A 20507-nucleotide genomic window follows, 5' to 3' on the forward strand; every position below is an offset into this window, starting at 1 on the left:
AGGCTAAGATAAGAGAATTGCTTAGCCCAAGAGTTTGAGATTGCTGTGAGCTATGACACCATAGTACTCTACTGAGGGTGACAAAGCAAGACTGTGTCTCAAAAAAACAAAAAGAAAACAGAGGGCTCGGCACTTGTAGCTCAAGCAGCTAAGGCGCCAGCCACATATACACCAGAGCTGGCAGGTTCAAATCCAGCCTGGGCCTGCCAAACAACAATAACAATTACAACCAAAAAATAGCCAGGCATTATAGCTGTAGTCCCAGCTACTTGGGAGGCTGAAACAAGAGAATCGCTTAAGCCCAAGAGTTGGAGGTTGCTGTGAGCTGTGACATCACAGCACTCTACCCAGGGTGACAGCTTGAGGCTCTGTCTCAAAAAAAAAAAAAAATAAGACAGAAAGAAAGAAATTAAAAGCTGTGAACTATCTCCAGCTATGTCAAGCTTAAGCCCTGCTGACCACTTTATTTATTTATTTATTTATTTTTGCAGTTTTTGTCCGGGGCTGGGTTTGAACCCGCCACCTCTGGCATATGGGGCCGGCGCCCTACTCCTTTGAGCCACAGGCACCGCCCGTGCTGACCACTTTAAAACACTCTGAACTTTATCCTCAACTGATATGAGTACTGATCCTAACTATGGTGAGACCTCAGCAAAACCAAACACAGGACTGTTTCATTCTGAATAGTTTTCCAGATAACTGAAGTTTATTGAATTAAGTGTAAAACATTCTGTTTAAAATAGAGATTATATATTAAGAGCTATTCTTTATTTCCTGTGGATTAAGCAGAAATGGCACCATTTTGAGTCGTTAAGACCTAACTAACTTAACCTCTGGGGTAAGGCTTTGTTTCTTGGTATGTTGTCGTTGTTGTTTGAGACAAAGTCTCACTATGTCGCCCTTGGTAGAGTGCTGTGGTGTCACAGCGCACAGCAACCTCAAACTCTTTTTTTTTTTTTTTTTCTTGAGACAGAGCCTCAAGGTGTCACCCTCAGTAGACCCGTGGCATCACAACTCACAGCAACCTCCTTAAGCGATTTTCTTGCCTCAGCCTCCCAAGTAGCTGGGACTACAGGCGCCCACCACAACTGGCTACTTTAAGAGACCGGGGTCTCGCTCTGGCTCAGGCTGGTCTCCAACTCCTGAGCTCAGGTGATCCACCTGCCACAGACTCCCAGAATGCTAGGACTAAAGGCGTGAGCCACCTCTCCCAGCCTTAATTTATTTTTTTTTGAGACACAGTCTCAATCTGTCACCACAGCTAGAGTGCAGTGGGGGATCATCATAGCTCACAGCAACCTCAAATTCCTGGGCTCAAGGGATTTTCCTGTCTCGGTCTCCCAAGTAGCTGGGACTACAGGTACAAGCCACCACACCTGGATAATTTTTCTATTTTTAGTAGAGACAGGGTCTCGCTCTTGCTCAGACTGGTCTCCAACTCCTGAGCGTCTGCATAGCCTCCCAGAGTGCTAGGATTATAGGTGTGACCCACCATGCCAGCCATCTTTCAGCAAATATTTATTGAACACAGTATGTGCCAGGCACTGTGCACAAACTAAAACATAAGCTCTGTCCTCATAAAGCTTACAGTCTAATAGGAAGGCAGTTAATAAAGTTGCAAATTAGCCTGTACTGTGGCTCACACCTGTAATACTAGCACTCTGGGAGGCAGAGGCAGGTGGATTGCTTGAGTTCAGGAGTTTGAGACCAGCCTGAGAAAGTGTGAGACCCTGTCTCTATCAGAAATAGAAAAAATTGGCTGAGTGCAGTGGCTCAAGTCAGTAATCCTAGAACTCTGGGAGGCTAAGGTGGGTGGATTGCCTGAGCTCACAAGTTCGAGACAAGCTTGAGCAAAAGCAAGACCCCATCTCTAAAAAAATAGCCAGACGGGGTGGTGCCTGTAGCTCAGTGAGTAGGGCACCGGCCCCATATACTGAGGGTGGCAGGTTTGAACCCAGCCCTGGCTAAACTGCAACAAAAAAATAGCCAAGCATTGTGCCAGGTACCTGTATCCCAGCTACTTGGGAGGCTGAGGCAAGAGAATCGCCCAAGCCCAAGAGCTAGAGGTTGCCGTGATCTGTGACACCACAGCACTCTACTGAGGGCGACATAATGAGACTGTCTCAAAAAAGTAGCTGGGCGTTGTGGCGGGCACCTCTAGGCAAAAGAATTGCTTGAGCCCAAGAGGTTGAGTTCGCCGTGATCTAGGATGCCACAGCACTCTACCAAGGGTGACAAAGTAAGATTATCTCAAACAAACAAACAAACAAAAAACGCTCAGCGCCCATAGCACAGTGTTTAGTTACAGCACCAGCCACATACATCAAGGCTGGTGGGTTCAAATCCAGCCAGGCCAGCTAAAAAACAAAGACAACGGCAACAACAACAAAATACCTGGACATTGTGGCAGGCGCCTATAGTCCCAACTACTTGGGAGGCTTAGGCAAAAGAATCACTTAACCCCAAGAGTTTGAGGTTGCTGTGAGCTGTGATGCCATGCAATCTACCAAGGGTGATAAAGTGAGACTCTGTCTCAAAGAAAAAAAAAGAATTGAAAAGTAGAGAGAGTTACTAGCAGCATTGTGGATTCAAAAGTTGTTACTCTTGGCTCGGTGCCCGTGGCTCAAGCGGCTAAGGCGCCAGCTACATACACCTAAGCTGGTGGGTTCAAATCCAACTGGTCCAAACAACAATGACGGCTGCAACCAAAAAATGGCCAGGCATTGTGGAGTGCGCCTGTAGTCCCAGCTACTTGGGAGGCTGAGGCAGGAGAATCACTTGAGCCCAGGAGTTGGAAGTTGCTGTGAGCTGTGATGCTACAGCACTCTATCTAGAGCGACAGCTTGAGGCTATCTAAAAAAAAAAAGTTGTAACTCGTATTTGCATCTTATTGTATTTTCATTTTCTTTATTCTTATTTTCCAACTAAATTATACATTTCTTATAAAAAGGATTTTTAGTTTTCCTGTGATTTAGATGGAGACAGAGTCTTACTCTGTTTCCCTGTGTAGAGTCTGGTGGTGTCAGAGCTCACAGCAACTTCAAACTCCTGGGCTCAAGTAATCCTCCTGCCTCGGCCTCCTGAGTAGTTGGGACTACAGGCGTGTGCCACCGCCTGGCTAATTTTTTTTCTATTTTTAGCAAATATGGGGTTTCTTTTTTTGGGGGGGCAGTCTCACAATGTCACCCTCAGTAGAATGCTGTGGCATCGCAGCTCACAGCAACCTCCAATTCTTGGGTTTAAGCTATTCTCTTGCCTCAGCCTCCCAAGTAGCTGGGACTACAGGCACCCACCACAATGCCCAGCTATTTTTTTTTGTTGTTGTTGTTGCAGTTTGGCTGGGCCGGGTTTGAACACGCCACCCTCAGTATATGGGGCCGGTACCCTACTCAATGAGCCACAAGCGCTGCCCCATAGTTCCTTTCTTTTTTTTTTGATTTTTTTTTTGGTAGAGACAGAGTCTCACTTTACCGCCTTCGGTAGAGTGCCATGATGTCACAGGACTCACAGCAACCTCTAGCTCTTGGGCTTCCGCGATTCTCTTGCCTCAGCCTCCCGAGCAGTGAGTAGGGCGCCGGCCCCATATACCGAGGGTGGCAGGTTCAAACCCAGCCCCGGCTGAACTGCAACCAAAAAAATAGCCGGGCATTGTGGCGGGCGCCTATAGTTCCTTTCTTAATGCAGCTTTCCATTTCTCCTCATCCCTTTGCCACCAAACTCCTTAAAAGAGTTATCAACAATTTCTTCCTTCCTTCCTTCCTTCCTTCCTTCCTTCCTTCCTTCCTTCCTTCCTCCCTCCCTCCCTCCCTCCCTCCCTTTCTTTCTTTCTTTTGATACAGAGTCTCACTATTTCACCCTTGGTTAGAGTCCTGTGACATCACAGCTCACAGCAACCTCAAACTCTTGGGCTAAAGGGATTCTCTTGCCTCAGCCTCCCAAGTAGATGGGACTACAGGCACTCACCACAACGCCCTGCTATTTTGTGGCTGCAGTTGTCATTACTGTTTAGCAGGCCCGGTCTGGGTTGGAACCTGCCAGCCTCGATATATGTGGCTGGTGCCCTACTTGCTGAGCTATGGGTGCCAAGCCATCGTCAACATTTTCTAATCCAAGCTGTATGAACGATGCTTGGCTCTGGATCCTGGAAGTGATGAGGAGAAAGGTGGAACTAAGAAAGATGCCGAGCCTCAGTCACTATCTCCACGGAAGAGAACTAATGGTTTTGGAGTCAATGGTATGCTGACTCCTGAACTTCAATTTGCTCTTTAACTTTTCGCAACCAACCAACTTCCCGATCCTTCCCCCTCTAGAACTGTTTTATAGAATCACCAAATCTCAAGGTCTCTGTGGATTCTTATCCTGTGATTAAGTAAACAATTGAACAATTCCTTTAAGTATGCCCTTTCCTCAAGGAAACATCTATTAAAGCATCTAAGACATTCCCATTGAGCTAATTATTTCACTCCCCTGATCAAAAACCTTTAATGCCACCCCACTACCTATAGGAAAAGGCTGCACTGTTGAGCAATTTCTTTAAAGCTTACCATGATCTAGTCTTTTTACTTCACTTTATCTCTTGAACAGTTTGTGCTCCAGACATATAAAATAAATCACCACCTGTTGAGAATGCCCTGTATTATATCTACTCCTGCCCCCTTACCTGGGAAGCATTTCTTCCCTATCTTTAGTTAATAAGTAGTTGAATCCGGGCGGCGCCCGTGGCTCAGTTGGTAAGGCGCCGGCCCCATATACCGAGGGTGGCGGGTTCAAACCCGGCCCTGGCTGAACTGCAACCAAAAAAATAGCTGGGTGTTGTGGCGGGCACCTGTAGTCCCAGCTACTTGGGAGGCTGAGGCAAGAGAATCGCTTAAGCCCAGGAGTTGGAGGTTGCTGTGAGCTGTGTGAGGCCATGGCACTCTACCGAGGGCCATAAAGTGAGACTCTGTCTCTACAAAAAAAAAATAATAATAAATAAATAAATAAAAATAAGTAGTTGAATCCATCCTCTTAAGCCCTTCAGAATTAATCTAAGCTTCTTTATTTCTTTTTTTGACGGGGAAGTAGAGTGCTGGGGTGTCATAATTCATAGTAACCTCAAACTCTTGGGCTCAAGCGATCCCCTTACTTCAGCCTCTCAAGTACATGGGACTACAGATGCCTGCCGGGCTATTTTTTAGAGATGGGGGTCTCGCTTTTGCTCAAGCTGGTCTCAAACTCGTGAGCTCAAGCGATCCACCCGCCTTGGCCTCCCAGAGGGCTAGATTACAGGCTATTTTCCTAATTCTTTAAACCTCTATTAAGGTTATTAGCATTGTGTGACTTGCACCATAGCTATGTATACATAAGTTTATCTCTCTGAGAGTACAGTATGGAGTACAGTAACCTCATCCTAGCTCAATGCAACCTCAAACTCCTGGGCTCAAGCGATCCTCCTATTTTAGCCTCCTGAGTAGCAGGAACTACAGGTGCCACCATGACCAGGTAATTTTTTTTTTTTAATTTTTAGACAAGTTCTAAATTTTTTTTTTTATTTAAATTTTAAATTTTAAGACAAGGTCTCACTATTGCTCAGGTTTGTCTGGAACTCCTAGCCTCAAGCAGTCCTCTTGCCTTGGTCTCCCAGAGTGTTAGGATTACAGGGGTGAGCCACTTTGCCTGGCCTGTAAGATTCTTTTTATCTTTTTTTTTTTTTTTTTTTTTTTTGTAGAGACAGAGTCTCACCTTATCGCCCTCGGTAGAGTGCCGTGGCGTCACACAGCTCACAGCAACCTCCAAATCCTTGGGCTTAGGCAATTCTCTTGCCTCAGCCTCCCGAGTAGCTGGGACTACAGGCACCCGCCACAACGCCCGGCTATTTTTTTGTTGCAGTTTGGCCGGGGCTGGGTTTGAACCCGCCACCCTCGGCATATGGGGCCGGCGCCCTACCCGCTGAGCCACAGGCACCGCCCGCCTGTAAGATTCTTGATGATAAATATTTTCACCACATTCAGGAGTTGTGATTTCCCTCTCATTTTTGTGTCACTTTGGCAGTCAGTTATAACACAAAGCTCAGTGGGGGGTGGGAGTGGGGGTGGGGGGTCCTCTGAGTCTAGTCATTCAGCACTGTGCTGACACCTGTTGGTCATACATAGTTAAGCAGCACTGGCCCCAGTACCTTCCTCCCTCCCATATGCACCCTTACCTGCCAGGCACTGGAAGAATAAGCTGTGGTTAACACTGCTCCTCCTCCCCGCACCCCCAACCCCCTGCCAACACCATCCTTCAAACTTCAGAATTTTCCCCCAATGACCTCCAGCAGTGTGGAATTTCCATTCTATCCAGTACTATAGAAATGTAAGAACCAGATCTCAAGGAACTGGGTGGCAAGAAAAGAAAGAGGCAGATAATTTGAGACTGGGGGATGGGCAAACCCCTCCTCCATACCTCAAGAATCAAGACTTTTCCACAGAATTCTATTCTTTTTGACCTTTGTCAAATTTTTTTCTAGATTGCTCCTGGGCCATAGGACTTGGTGACAGGGGTGATGAACCGGAGGTTGGGCAGAGTGGGTAGGCGGGGCAAAGGGGTGGGGCCAGAGGGGCCCTGGCTGGGGAGCTTCTCCATTCTGTCAGCCCTCCGGTCCGGGAACATCCAAGGCAAGACTGGCACCCAGTGCAGCAGGTGAGGGACTGGCAAGAACAGAAGGGTAGACTTCAGGGGTGATGGTAGCAGAAAGGACCCCAGCTCTTTCAGCCTTAGCTTCCCAAATTGTGAAACTCTCATTTGCAGAGTTCTTGAGCCCCCAAGGAGTTTTAGTTTCACCCAGTGGCAAGGCAGCCTCTTAAAAAAAGACCTGGTTTGGGATGGGAGTGAGTGGCAGGATTGAGGGATGGGGATGGATGTGGGCGTGTGACAGAGAAATGTAATGAAATCCCAGAGACATGGAGATAGATGGGTAAGGGCCAGAGGGAAAGCATGTCCAGGCCAGAGGACCATGGGGGAGGACAAGAAAAAAAGGGAGTCCAAAACAGATAAAGGGAGAGGACAGTGGATCAAATGTGAGATGGCAATGGAGGCAATGGAGAGCTGGGTAAAAGGAAGGCCAAGGAGGAAGGAAGGCCCACACGGAGCAATCTCCTCTTCCAGAGGGGAGCATGGCCTAGAAAGCCCAGGGCAAGCCAGGGAGCAAAACAGGGTTCTAGGTTCCCACTGGAATGATTTAGCTGGGTAAAAAACACCCACAGTCACCAATCTCCCCTGCCTCTTCAGACTCCCATTTTGGTTTGGGGGAGAGGGTGAGGCTGCTCCTCACTGCGGTCACAGCCACATCCTGCAAAGCAGGGGAGGGGGAAGTAAGAAACAAAACAACCAGAAGAACCACAAGCAAACGCCATGGGGAGTGAAGCCTGGACAGACACAGCTTATTCATCACCAGGAGGGTCCTCAGGTCAATCAGCAGGAGACTGTAGACCTTAGTGTTGTCTCCCCTTCCCGAGTTGCTTATTCCTCAGGCATCCTCAGAGCGCTTCACCCTCACTGAGACCATCACGGGGAAAGAGGTTTTCTTTGTATTTTGTGGTTTTAAACTCAATTTAATCATTTACTAGTGACTTAAGCCAAATTGCTTAATTTCTCTTTTTGTTTTTTTTGAGACAGAGTCTCAAGCTGTCACCCTGGGTAGAGTGCCGGGCCGTCACAGCTCACAGCAACCTCACACTCTTGGGCTTAAGTGATTCTCTTGTCTTAGCCTCCCAAGTAGCTGGGACTACAGGTGCCCCCCACAACGTCCAGCTATTTTTTGGTTGCAGTTGTCATTGTTGTTTAGCAGGCCCGGCCCAGGTTCAAACTCGCCAGCCTGTGTATGTGGCTGGGGCCCTACTCACTGAGCTACGGGTGCTGCCAGCTTAATTTCACTTAGCTTCGGTTTTCTCATTGCAAAATGTGGTACCTACTACCTTATAGAGGTGATTAACATAAAGCACTCAGCACATCATCGGTCCTCAGTAAGTTATTCTTATTAGGACTTGTGGGGCTCCTATGTTTCTTCACTTCTTTAAAGGCAAGACAGTACATTAGATGACAGGAACTTTTTTTTTTGAGAGAGAGGATCTCACTATGTCATCCTCTGTAGAGTTCCATACCATCACAGCTTACAGCAAGCTCAAACTCTTGGGCTTAAATGATTCTCTTGCCTCAGCCTCCCAAGTAACTACAGGTACCCACCACAATGCCCAGCTATCTATTTTGTTGTTGTTGTTATCATTGTTTAGCAGGCCTGGGCGGGGTTTGAACCCACCAGCCCCGGTGCATGTGGCCAGCACCCTAACCACTGAGCTACAGACACTGAACCTGAGCTTTTGGGGCCAGGAAAATAGTTGTGTTTGATCTGAGGTATATTATTGAACATAAACTTCAATTTTTTCAGCTGTAAAATAAGGATAATGATACCTACACCCCATAGATGTATGATACATACTGTTCAAAGATAGTAGTTGTAAGAATTATCGGCCAGGTAAGCCCTACCTTCTCCACTGTGGCAGCAATAGCCTATTCCATTTGAGAGTTCACTCATGGTGGGGTATTCATGGGTGTGTGACCACCTTCTTCCAGCCAGAGCTATCAATATCTACTTGGCTATTGTGGAGATCAAGATTTCCCACAGTGCTAAAGGAGAAAAGGAGGAAAAAGACACAGGGGATGAGATTGGGCACGGTGGCTCACACCTGTAATCCTAGCACTCTGGGAGGCCGAGGCAGGTGGATCACCCTGAGCTCACAGGTTCAAGACCAGCCTGAGCAAGAGCGAGACTTCATCTCTAAAAATAAGGGGCGGCGCCCATAGCTCAGTGGGTAGGGCGCCAGCCACATGCACCCAGGCTTGAGGGTTTGAACTTGGCCCCAGCCTGCTAAATAACAATGACAAATAAAAAATAGCTGGGTGTTATGGCGGACACCTGTAGTCCCAGCTACTTGGGAGGCTGAGGCAAGAGAATCACTTAAGCCCAAGAGTTTGAGGTTGCTGTGAGCTGTGACACCACGCACTCTACTGAGGGCAACATAGTGAGACTCTGTCATAAATAAATAAATATAAATAAAGATAGCCAGGCATTGTGGCAGGTGTCTGTAGTCCCAGCTACTCAGGATGCTGAGGCAAGAAAATTGCTGGAGCCCTAGACTTTGAGGTTGTAGTGAGCTATGATGCCACGGCACTTACCAAGGGTGACAAAGTGAGACTCTGTCTCAAAAAAAAAAAAAAAAGAGACACAGGGATGAGTCTGGAAAGAGATGACAAACGGATAAGGATGAGACAGAAATCAAAGAAGCAACAGAAAGGGAAAAACCATCTCTCTCTTTTTAGGGAAGCCTGTGGCCTTTTTCCAGTGACTGACCACATACCTCACTTCCCAGGAACCATGGAGTCCTTTAGCTCCAAGAGTCTGGCACTGCAAGCAGAGAAGAAGCTACTGAGTAAGATGGCAGGTCGGTCTGTAGCTCATCTCTTCATTGATGAAACAAGCAGTGAGGTGCTAGATGAGCTCTACCGTGTGTCCAAGGAGTACACGCGCAGCCGGCCCCAGGCCCAGCGGGTTATCAAGGACCTGATCAAGGTGGCTGTCAAGGTGGCCGTGCTGCACCGCAGTGGCTGCTTTGGCTCCAGTGAACTGGCCCTGGCTACCCGCTTTCGTGAGAAGCTGCGGCAAGGGGCCATGACAGCACTTAGCTTTGGTGAGGTGGACTTCACCTTTGAGGCTGCTGTTCTGGCAGACCTGCTGACCGAGTGTCGGGATGTGCTGCTGGAGTTGGTGGAGCACCATCTCACACCCAAGTCACACGGCCGCATCCGCCACGTGTTTGATCACTTTTCTGACCCAGGCCTGCTCACAGCCCTCTACGGGCCTGAGTTCACTCAGCACCTTGGCAAGATCTGTGATGGGCTCAGGAAGCTGCTGGATGAGGGGAAGCTCTGAGAGCCCTGGGCCCAGCATATTCCAGCTCAGCAAAATGGCTGAGTGAGAAAACAACAGATAGTGGGCTTCCTACCCTGCTCACCTGCACTAACCTTTCAGTACTCAGGCTTCATTCTTTCCCAAGAGCACTTTTGACTCTGAGACCACCCCACCCCCAAACTGTTGGTGGAGAAGGAGCAATGCTAAGGGGTGAGGGCCCTCTCCCACTCAAGCCCCAGGACAGGAAACAGAGCTGTGTGAAAAGGCGAAATGAAACTTGGATCTCTATATCTCCTACAAGGGACTTCTGAAACAAGCAAGGCTCCCCCCACCCTCTGAACCAGGGAAGGGGAAAGCACCCATATAACCCCACTGGGACACTGAAGACAGAAGTGGGGAAGGTGGCCCTTAGAGACATAGCTTGGACAGATACTGGAGGCTCTGCTCCACAGTGCAGGAAGAAGGGGCCAGGGCAAGGGAGATTCTCTTAGGGGAAATAAAACTACTGCAACATGCATGGGGCTCAACATTTAATCTCTCCAGCTTCTTACACCTTGTGATCATCACAGAGGAAAGACGGTATCTAAACACCACTCATCTCACCTCTCACCACTTCCATACAGGAGGCTGAGGCATATTTCCAGTATCACTGAGGTTCCCTTGCCTACTTCTGTTTAAGAAACAAACAAAAAATATAACTGTACCACAGACCAGTGCTACAAAGTGCAAATAAATACACAGTGAGGGGCAAGGCATTGGCAGGCAGGCTCTGGTGGAAAGAGGGTATAACAAAGAGATCCCCTCAACTGTCCTCTTCAAGCTCCAAGGAAATCCTTCCATCCCTTAGCCCCTCATAAGCTGAGCAGAGGAACAGGTTAGAAGGGTGAACTGTTGGAATGGAGAGTTCAGATCCCTACAGTGCTACTTTTCTCAGAGCTAGAGTTGTGGGAAAGTCACAGGGAGTTAGTCAAGACTGAACTTGAATCCTTTACTTTATGACTGAGGAAAAGGCCTGGCACCATCTGCCATTTTCTGTGATGGGAGTAGATCACTGGTTGCCCCATCCTCAATAACATCCTTGGCTAAGGATGGGGAAGGTGAGGACCAGCAGGTACTTGCTCACTCTTCCTGGGCTCCCGCATTCCAGGGCTATCGAAATCCCATTTTTCAGCTAAGAGTGAGAAGGAATAGGATACAGTGAATAAATATTAGTTCAATATAGCACCAAATAAATTAGATAACATAGTTGGAGATGAGGAGGAAGTTGAAGAGAGTCTCTGCTTCCCTGCTTTAAGGCCAGGGAATGGTGAGAGGGATAGGAAAGGCAGCATGTATGAAAAAAGAGTCTTTTACATCTAAAGGACAGCTCTAGGTTCAGCCCAAGAATTGGAAAGGAGTCCAATCCACATCCCCTACTCTTACCAATAAAACTACCCCAGGTCAAGGAACTCTCGGCAGAGAAGGAGGCTGGGGAAGATGGCTAGAGTGGAAAAAGGTGGCCTGGGAAGCCATGCTCTTGAGCCTAACCTCAGGCTCCTCCTCCTCAAGTTGTTCTTTCAACATCTTACTTCTCTCAATCAGTTCTGGGGACATCAGAGTTTGAAGATTTCATCCTCCTGGTCCCGTAGTGTCTGGGTTCGAGAGGTACGGGTCAACGGTACAGGACCCAGAACTGCTCGTTGCTGTGTCCGAGGGGAGCTCAGGTGGGGTCCTGCATCCTCCTCAGGTACCCTGTAGGTAATGCAAGGGGAGAAAGACAGACAGATCAAAGCAAAAGCCTGAGAATGGGCCAAGTGAAGAGGTACATGGGACGCTGTCTTACTATCCTGACACATAAGCTGGTTGCTCTAAGACAATCTCAATATCAATCTCAATATCTTCTGGATAGGGCGGCACCTGTGAGCAGGATGCTGGCCCCATATACCGAGGGTGGCGGGTTCAAACCTGGCCCCGGCCAAACTGCAACAACAAAAAAAAATAGCTGGGCATTGTGGCGGGCGCCTGTAGTCCCAGCTACTCGGAAGGCTGAGGCAGGAGAATCGCCTAGGCCCAGGAGTTTGAGGTTGCTGTGAGCTGTGTGATGCCAAGGCACTCTACCGAGGGCGATAAAGTGAAACTCTGTCTCTACAAAAAGAAAAAAATCTTCTGGATAAATAAATCCTAATTTTCATGCTCCTTCATGGGTGATCAGGCAGGAAAAAGCAGTCAACTTTTTTACTCCAGTAAGAACACAGAGCCCACGGGCGGCGCCTGTTGCTCAGTGAGTAGGGCGCCAGCCCCATATACTGAGGGTAGCAGGCCAAACTGCAACAAAAACTAGCCAGGCATTGTGGCGGGCATCTTTAGTCCCAGCTACTTGGGAGGCTGAGGCAAGAAAATCACCTAAGCCCAAGAGCTGGAGGTTACTGTGAGCTGTGATGCCACAGCACTCTACCGAGGACTACAAAGTGAGACTGTCTCAAAAAAAAAAAAAAAAAAGAACACAGAACCCAGCTTCTCAATGCTTCTGTCCATTCCAACAGCCACAGGCTCTGCTCACTGTCTTGGGGCCACCTGGGGGAAAGCTATCACTTTGCTTCTGCTGGAACTGTGCTTACTTACTTGTGTCTGTGGTTAGGTAAGACGGGGAAGAATGGAGGAGTCTATGGAGGAACTTACAAGGAAACATACAAGACTCACCCACTTTCTCCCTTTTTCAGCTTCTGAGCAGCAGCCTTCTTTGACAGGCTGATCTGTGAATCAAGCTTCTTAAGGAAGTCAGAGGCAGAGAGGTCGTGGATGGGTGTGGGGGATTCTTGGCCAGGTGCAGAGAGGACTTCGCCATTGGCACGTCCTAAACCTGTCTCTTGTTTCTTCCTCTCGGCTGAGTGTGGCAAAACTTCATTCTTACTTGGGTGTATCTCTTTCTCTCTGTTTTTCTCTTCCTCAGAATCCAAAACATTGAACAAGTCTCTGGGCTCTGTCAGGACGGGGATGTAGAGGGTCTTCTTCAAGAAGATGGAGTCATTAGTATAAAGGCGGTTTGCACGCTTAATCTGTTCCATCTTTAAAAAAAGTCACCAAAATTAATGACAGTTATAATGATCAACCTTATATTGCATCTTGAGCTTTTTAAAATGATCATACATGGCTGGGTGCAATGGCTTATTTCTATAATACTAGCACTCTGGAAGGCAGAGGCAGGTAGATTACCTGAGCTCACAGGTTCAAGACCAGCCTGAGCCAGAGCGAGATCCACTCTGTAAAAATAGCCGGGCATTGTGGTGGGCACCTGTAGTCCCAGCTACTTGGGAGGCTGAGACCAGAGAATCGCTTGAGACCAAGAGTTTGAGGTTGCTGTGAGCTATGATACCACAGCACTCTACTGAGAGTGACAAAGTGAGACTCTGTTTCAAAAAAAAATAAAAATAAAAAAGTGATCATACAGAGGCTTATTTGACCCCAAACAACCAAGCTGAAGTACAGAGTGCTGATACTTCCTATCTTACAGATCAGTGCTTTTTACAATTTTGGGTCACAGGGCCTTTTTACACCTTTTTTTTTTTTGCAGTTTTTGGCCAGGGCTGGGTTTGAACCCACCACCTCTGGCATATGGGGCTGGCGCCCTACCCCTTTGAATCACAAATGCCGCCCTACATCTTTTTTTTTTGAGACAGAGTTTCACTTTGTTGCCCCCAGTAGAGTGCCCTGGCCCCATAGCTCACAGCAACCTCTAACTCTTGGGCTCAACTGATTCTCTTGCCTCAGCCTCCAGAGTAGCTGGGAATACAGGCACCTGCCACAAAGACGGGCTATTTTTAGAGATGGGGTCATGCTCTAGCTCAGGCTGATCTTGAACTTGTGAGCTCAGGTGATTGGCCCACCTTGACCTCTCAAAGTGCTGGGATTGCAGGCATGAACCACCACGCCTGGTATCTTTTTACATCTTAAAAAATCATTATGGAAAGTGAGACTCTGTCCGAAAAAAAAAATGCAGGGTGATAACATTGGGGGAGGCATGGAAAAGAAAAGTCATTATGGAATGGTGGTGCTCGTAGCTCAGTTGGCAAGGGTGCCGGCCACATATACCTAGGGTAGCAGGTTCGAACTCAGCCCAGGTCTGCTAAGCAACAACGACAACTGCAACCAAAATATAGCCGGGCGTTGTGGCAGGCGCCTGTAGTCCCACCTACTTGGGAGGCTGAGGCAAGAGAATTGCTTAAGCCCAAGAGTTGGAGGTTGCTGTGTGCTGTGATGCCACAGCAGTCTACCCAGAGCGACAGCCTGAGACTCTATCACAAAAAAAAAAAAAAAAATCATTATGGAAAAAAAGCTTTTATTTATTTAAATGTTATCACTATTAAAGGCATTATGATTAAAGCTAAGAAATTATTATTATTTTATTTATTTATTTATTTATTTATTTTTAGAGAGAGAGTCTCACTTTGTCACCCTCAGTGGAGTGCTGTGGTGTCACAGTTCACAGCAACCTCCAGCTCCTGGGCTTAGGCAATTCTCTTGCCTCAGCCTCCCGAGTAGCTGAGACTACAAGCGCCCGCCACAACACCCAACTATTTTTTTTTTTTTTTTGTAGAGACAGAGTCTCACTGTACCGCCCTCGGGTAGAGTGCCGTGGCGTCACACAGCTCACAGCAACCTCTAACTCTTGGGCTTCCGTGATTCTCTTGCCTAAGCCTCCCGAGCAGCTGGGACCACAGGCGCCCGCCACAACGCCCAGCTATTTTTTTGGTTGCAGTTTGGCCAGGGCTGGGCTTGAACCCACCACCCTCGGCATATGGGGCTGGTGCCCTACTCACTGAGCCACAGGCGCTTCCCTCACCCAGCTATTTTTTTGTTGCAGTTTGGCTGGGGCTGGGTTTGAACCTGCTACCCTCGGTATACGGGGCCAGTGCCCTACTCACTGAGCCACAGGCGTTGCCTGCTAAGAAATTATTTTTAAGTATTTAAAAGTAACCCACTTCGGGCGGCACCTGTGGCTCAAAGAGTAGAGCGCCGGCCCCATATGCCAGAGGTGGTGGGTTCAAACCCAGCCCGGCCAAAAACTACAAAAAAAAAAAAAAAAAAAAGTAACCCACTTCATGTTAACATATGTATTTTAATGAAAAATAACTGTATTTTTCGGCTCGGTGCCTGTAGCTAAAGCAGCTAAGGCACCAGCCACATACACCAGAGCTGGAGGGTTTGAATCCAGCCTGGGCTTGCCAAACAACAATGACAACTACAATCAAAAAATAGCCAGGCGTTGTGGCAGGCGCCTGTGGTCCCAGCTAGGGAGGCTGAGGCAAGAGAATCACTTAAGCCCAAGAGTTGGAGGTTGCTGTGAGCTGTGACGCCATGACACTCTACCCAGGGTGACAGCTTGAGACTCTGTCTCAAAAAAAAAATAAGTAAATAAATAAAATAAAAACTGTATTTTTCAAAACAAAAGAAAAAATGTAGATAGGAATTGTTTTACATTTTTGTAATTCACCCAACAAAAGATAACAGTATTGCTCTATTTGTCTCTATACCCAATCTGCTGCAATATCACACATCATGCAGCTTCTGGAAAACACTGTACACTCATGAGAAGATGAGAATGAATATTCTTATTACTACTATGAAAGTGACATCTTACTACTACTATAAAAACAGTTTGAACTTGTGGACCCCTGAAGAGTCTCATGGACCTGCCTGGGGACCTGGGCTGGGCGCCTTTTCACTTTGGCAAGCTGAGGCAAGAGGACTGCTAGAGGCCAGGAGTTCAAGACTAGCCTGAGTACCATAGAAAAACCTTAACTCAAAAAAAGTTAGAAAAATTAGCCAGGTGTGTTGGACAGCGCCTGTGGCTCAGTCGGTAGGGCGCCGGCCCCATATACCGAGGGTGGAGGGTTCAAACCCAGCCCCGGCCAAACTGCAACCAAGTTTGAGGCCACAGCACTCTACCGGGGGCCATACAAAAAAAAAAAAAAAGAAAGAAAGAAAAATTAGCCAGGTGTGGTGCGTTGGCAGGCGTCTGTAGTCACAGCTACTTGCGGGCTGAGGCAAGAGGATTGCTTGAGCCCAGGAGTTTGAGGTTGCTGTGAGCTGGGTGAGGCCACAGCACTCTAGCCTGTGACAAAGTGAGCTTCTGTCTCAAAAAACAAAAATCAAGGATCTCAGGTGGCGCCTATGGCTCAGTGAGTAGGGTGCCAGCCCCATATGCCAACGATGGCAGGTTCAAACCCGCCCCGGCCAAACTGCAACAACAACAACAAAAAATAGTCAGGTGTTGTGGCAGGCACCTGTAATCCCAGCTACTTGGGAGGCTGAGGCAAGAGAATCACCTAAGAGCAAGAGCTGGAGGTTGCTGTGAGCTGTGATGCCACAGCACTCTACCAAGGGCAACAAAGTGAGACTCTGTCTCAAAAAAAAAAAAAAAATCAAGGACCTCGGCTCGGCGCTTGTGGCTCAAGCGGCTAAGGCACCAGCCACATACACCAGAGCTGGTGGGTTCAAGAATCCAGCCCAGCCCGACAAATAATGCTGGCTGCAACCAAAAAATAGCTGGGCATCGTGGCGGGCGCCTGTAGTCCCAGCTACTTGGGAGGTGGAGGCAGGAGAATCGCTTGAGCCCAGGAGTTGGAGGTTGCTGTGAGCTGTGATGCCACAGCACTGTACTGAGTACTAAGGGTGATAGCTTGAGGCTCTGTCTCAAAAAAAAAAAAAATCAAGGACCTCAGGCTTCAAGAGGTTAAGTTACTTGCTGAAGATTATCTAGCAAGTTAATGCCAGAGCTGGAACTAGGATCCTGGGCCTTTTCACTCTTTCTGGGAATGCTTTTCACACTATTATCTGGTAGCATCTCCTTAGTTGACGAACTCCCTACATTGACCACCTCCTTAAGTTGACTTAATTTTCATAGACCGGACACGCACCACATGTACATATCAATACAGTAGGCCTTGGTCCCTTGTGTTGATGACCTCCGTATGTTGACTATTTTGTTACAGGTCCTTGGGCAGTCAACTTACAAGAGGTTCTACTGTATTAACAATTTTGGCCAGGCACAAGGGCTCATGCCTATAATTCTAGCACTTTGGGAAGCTGAGGCAAGGAGGATTGCTTGAGGACATGAGTTTGAGACCAGCCTACTGAGTCCCCATCTCTACAAAAATTTTTTTTAATTTCATCGATCAAATATTTTGTATCTATTTAATAATTCTTGAATATATCAACTGGCATCATCATCTATCTACCGGGCCTTTTAAGGTAGAAATATCAATGTCATCCTTAAATCACACTTTTCTTTCATCACTCCTACCAACAGATCAACAAAAGTGCTTCAAAAACCTCTGTGACATCTGGTCTGATCTTCATGTCTACTACTATTGGCTTAGAACAGACTCTTAATATTTCTCATCTGGGTCATTTTATTTTATTTTATTTTATTGAGACAGAGTCTCATCCTGTTGCCCTGAGCAGAATGCTATGGAGTTAGCCTAGGCCACAGCAACCTCAAACTCTTGGGCTCAAACAAGCCTTCTGAGTAGCTGGGATTATAAGTGCCCACCACAGTGCCCAGATGGTTTTTCTACTTTTAGTAGAGGAGTCTCGTGCTTGCTCAGGCTGGTCTTTTGTTTTTTTTTTTTTTTGAGATAGAGTCTCACTATGTCACCCTAGATAGAGTGCCGTGGTGTCACAGCTCACAGTAACCTCAAAGTCTTGGTCTTAAGCAATTCTCCTGCCTCAGCCTCCCAAGTAGCTGGGACCACAGGCCCCCACCGTGCCTGGCTATTTTTAGAGACAAGGTCTCGCTCTGGCTCAGGCTGGTCTTGAACTTGTGAGCTCAGGCGATCCACCGCCTCGGCCTCCCAGAGTGCTAGGATTATAGGCATGAGACACCACACCCAGCCCCCAATTTTCTTTGTTACATACCTCCTGAGCTCATCCTGAGACCCAGGGGCTGCCCTGTACTTTCATACCCACTTTTTTTGTGTGTTAATTTCAGATTAATATGAGCATAGAAACCATTAGATTACAATATTTGTATTTACTAGGTAAGGTCCTTGTTGTAGTTATGTCCTGCACCCAGGAGGTGTGCCATATACCCTTACATTGTGCCCATTAGGTGGGAGCACACCAATCACTATCCCTCCCTCCATCCAACTTGAACTGAATTGAGTTTTTCTCTTGCGTGGGAGTATATTAATTTGTCTACCAGCTTCATATTAGTATTGAGTATACTGGATATTTGCTTCTCCATTCTGTGATATTTTATTAAGATGAATGTGTTTCAACCCCATCCAGGTTAATACAAAAGATGTAAAGTACTCATCCTTTTTAACGGCTGAATAACACCATGGTATATATGTACCACAATTTTCTAATCTATATGATGGGTTGATGGGCACTTGGCTTGTTTCCACATCTTGACAGTTATAAATTGAGCTGCAATAATCATACCCGCCACCCTCGGTATATGGGGCTGGCGCCTCACCGACTGAGCCACAGGCGCTTTAAAAACAGCAAGCATAAAATGTTGGCTAAATTCAACATTTGTTTGTGTGTAATGGAACAAGATATGGCTGGGGCAGTGAGGAAGGAGCAGATAACCTCATCAATTCTAATGCAGTTCATTTTAACACCTATCAAGTCTTCCCTGAGCATGACCTGAAATACCTAGCGCAAAGAGTAACTCTTTTGCACCAAGGAAGCCACCTTACTGGAAAGAAGGCAGATCATGGAGGAGGAAACAAGAACAAGAGATAGGCACTTTAGGTACTGAGAACTAAAAATCAGCTTTCCATTATTTGCTGTAAACGTTTTTAATCACTCTCAGCTAAAAATTTTCTATGTAGTTAATTAACAGAGTTAGACAGACCTGTTTGAATCCCAACTCTTTTTTTTTTTTTTTCTTTTTGGCTGGGGCTGGGTTTAAACCTACCACCTCGGGCGTATGGGGCTGGCGCCCTACCCACTTGACCACAGGTGCCGCCTTGAATCCCAACTCTTACACTCAGGTATTTGACCTTGGTCAAACTAACTAATTTAAGTCTCGGTTTCTACAAAAAGGATACAGTAACTGTATACTTGATAGGGATGCGAGGGTCAATGGACTACTGCACCTAAAACCCCTAGCCTAGTGTCTGGGATAATAAACAGGAGCTACTCCTCTCCACTGGAATAGTAGGACCCATTTGTCCCATCCAGACGGTGCAAAACTGAGCCTGTGGCTCAGTCGGTGAGGCACCGGCCCCATATACTGAGGGTGGTGGGTTCAAACCCGGCCCCGGCCCAACTGCAACCAAAAACTAGCCGGGCGTTGTGGCGGACGCCTGTAGTCCCAGCTACTCGGGAGGCTGAGGCAAGAGAATCGCTTAAGCCCAGGAGTTGGAGGTTGCTGTGAGCTGTGTGAGGCCACGGCACTCTACCGAGGGCCATAAAGTGAGACTCTGTCTCTACAAAAAAAAAAAAAAAAAACTGAGATGGGAAAATACAAAGATAAAGGCACAACAGACCACAACAGAGAAAAATTCCAGAGGAGGTTGCCTAAAGGGCATTCTCTCCAGAACTATTTCTTTTCTTTTTTTTTGGTTGCAGTTTGACCTGGGGCCGGGTTTGAACCCGCCACCTTTGGTATATGGGGCCGGCACCTTACCGACTGAGCCACAGGCGCTGCCCCAGAACTATTTCTTCTAACTGGTGTTCCGTACTCCAATTAGGAAAGACTCACCGTCACCCCGTATTTGAGTGCTAGTCCAGCCAGGGTGTCTCCAGGCTCCAAATGATGCTCCAGGCGTCTTTCCCTTACTGGGGAGCAGGCCGATTGAACCAGGCTTCCGTAAGAACGAGCCCGGCTCCCGTGAAGTAGTCCTGATCCCCCGAGGCGGGGTTGTCTGGAGGGTGAAGCCATTTTTGATACCCTGAGAAGCTAGGGTTGCAACTAGCTGAAGTCTGGGAATGGATATTCAGGGGACTTCTTTCCCCTTCTCTCTTCTAGGCCTGAAGTCTGGGAATGGATATTCAAGGGATTTCTTTTCCCTTCTCTCTTCTCAAGTTCCCCACTCCCCAGAGCTCCACGCTCAGCACTTAGCTTGCTGCTGCTTCTCTCTCCAAACCCCTCACCCACAAATCTATCCCTTTAGTATTCAGTCTCTACCTGAGTTAGCACCCCTCCAACTTTGGACCCCACACTCTTTTCTACACTGACCTCTGACCTTTGAATTTTAAACACCCTACTCAACACTCTTCAGTTTGCCCCCACGTCGAGCAGACTGGCTTCGGAGCGCCCCCCCATTCCGGCACCGACTAGTCCTGGGGTTCGCCTGCTAGGGTCGGGAACAAATGGCCCACCCGAGGTGGACTGTCGCAGCAGACGAACGCGTGACGATCGCGGGCGTTTTAGTACACTTTTCACTTATACATTCTCAAAGGCCTGCGCCGCATCACAAAGATCACATCCTCAAATTCCTGCTCCACATCTAGGTTCTTGTAGCTCCAGAGGCTCCAAGGCCCCGGTTCCACCTGAGCGGCAAGCGCTTTGAAAAACAAGACTTCATTTCCCAGAAGGCCCAGCTCCCGTGGAGCCGCAGGGCACCATGGGAAATGCAGTCTCCCTTGG

The 20507-nt window shown here is 47.6% G+C and overlaps 2 protein-coding genes across 6 annotated transcripts; one reads left to right on the plus strand and one right to left on the minus strand.

Annotated features, from left to right (window-relative positions):
* The first annotated feature begins 5990 nt into the window (after positions 1–5990).
* On the plus strand, positions 5991–10440 carry TNFAIP8L2 (TNF alpha induced protein 8 like 2). Of its 2 annotated transcripts, none has more exons than XM_053590792.1 (2): positions 5991–6660; positions 9337–10440. In XM_053590792.1, exons 1-2 carry the CDS (start codon positions 6524–6526, stop codon positions 9944–9946), a joined length of 747 nt encoding a protein of 248 aa, XP_053446767.1. In that variant the 5' UTR covers positions 5991–6523; the 3' UTR covers positions 9947–10440. The 2 variants fall into 2 exon arrangements, with proteins under 2 accessions (XP_053446767.1, XP_053446768.1); XM_053590793.1 differs by having other exon boundaries at positions 6597–6660; positions 9387–10440.
* LYSMD1 (LysM domain containing 1) lies at positions 6539–20469 on the minus strand. Of its 4 annotated transcripts, XR_008380084.1 has the most exons (5): positions 19620–20469; positions 12605–12969; positions 11494–11656; positions 9375–9421; positions 6593–6668 (listed from the first exon to the last, which is right to left on the minus strand). XR_008380084.1 is itself a non-coding variant. In XM_053590798.1 (4 exons), exons 1-3 carry the CDS (start codon positions 19797–19799, stop codon positions 11518–11520), a joined length of 684 nt encoding a protein of 227 aa, XP_053446773.1. In that variant the 5' UTR covers positions 19800–20469; the 3' UTR covers positions 6648–6668; positions 11494–11517. The 4 variants fall into 4 exon arrangements, 2 of the variants coding, with proteins under 2 accessions (XP_053446773.1, XP_053446772.1); XR_008380083.1 differs by lacking the exon at positions 9375–9421 and having other exon boundaries at positions 6539–6668; positions 11453–11656; positions 19620–20467; XM_053590798.1 differs by lacking the exon at positions 9375–9421 and having other exon boundaries at positions 6648–6668.
* Positions 20470–20507: the final 38 nt, after the last annotated feature.

The sequence above is a fragment of the Nycticebus coucang genome, chromosome 5 (genome assembly GCF_027406575.1).
Source record: "Nycticebus coucang isolate mNycCou1 chromosome 5, mNycCou1.pri, whole genome shotgun sequence".
Lineage (NCBI taxonomy): Eukaryota > Metazoa > Chordata > Mammalia > Primates > Lorisidae > Nycticebus > Nycticebus coucang.

Bases quoted from the DNA above. Each gene is read 5' to 3' on its own strand.
- TNFAIP8L2 (XM_053590792.1), top strand. From the start codon at position 6,524: ATGAACCGGAGGTTGGGCAGAGTGGGTAGGCGGGGCAAAGGGGTGGGG. The intron at 6,661-9,336 runs GTGAGGGACTGG...CTCTCTTTTTAG, and splicing joins ACTGGCACCCAGTGCAGCAG to GGAAGCCTGTGGCCTTTTTC.
- LYSMD1 (XM_053590798.1), bottom strand. From the start codon at position 19,799: ATGGCTTCACCCTCCAGACAACCCCGCCTCGGGGGATCAGGACTACTT. The intron at 12,970-19,619 runs GTGAGTCTTTCC...CTTTTTTTAAAG, and splicing joins CACTCAAATACGGGGTGACG to ATGGAACAGATTAAGCGTGC. The intron at 11,657-12,604 runs GTGAGTCTTGTA...CATTACCTACAG, and splicing joins CTGAAAAAGGGAGAAAGTGG to GGTACCTGAGGAGGATGCAG.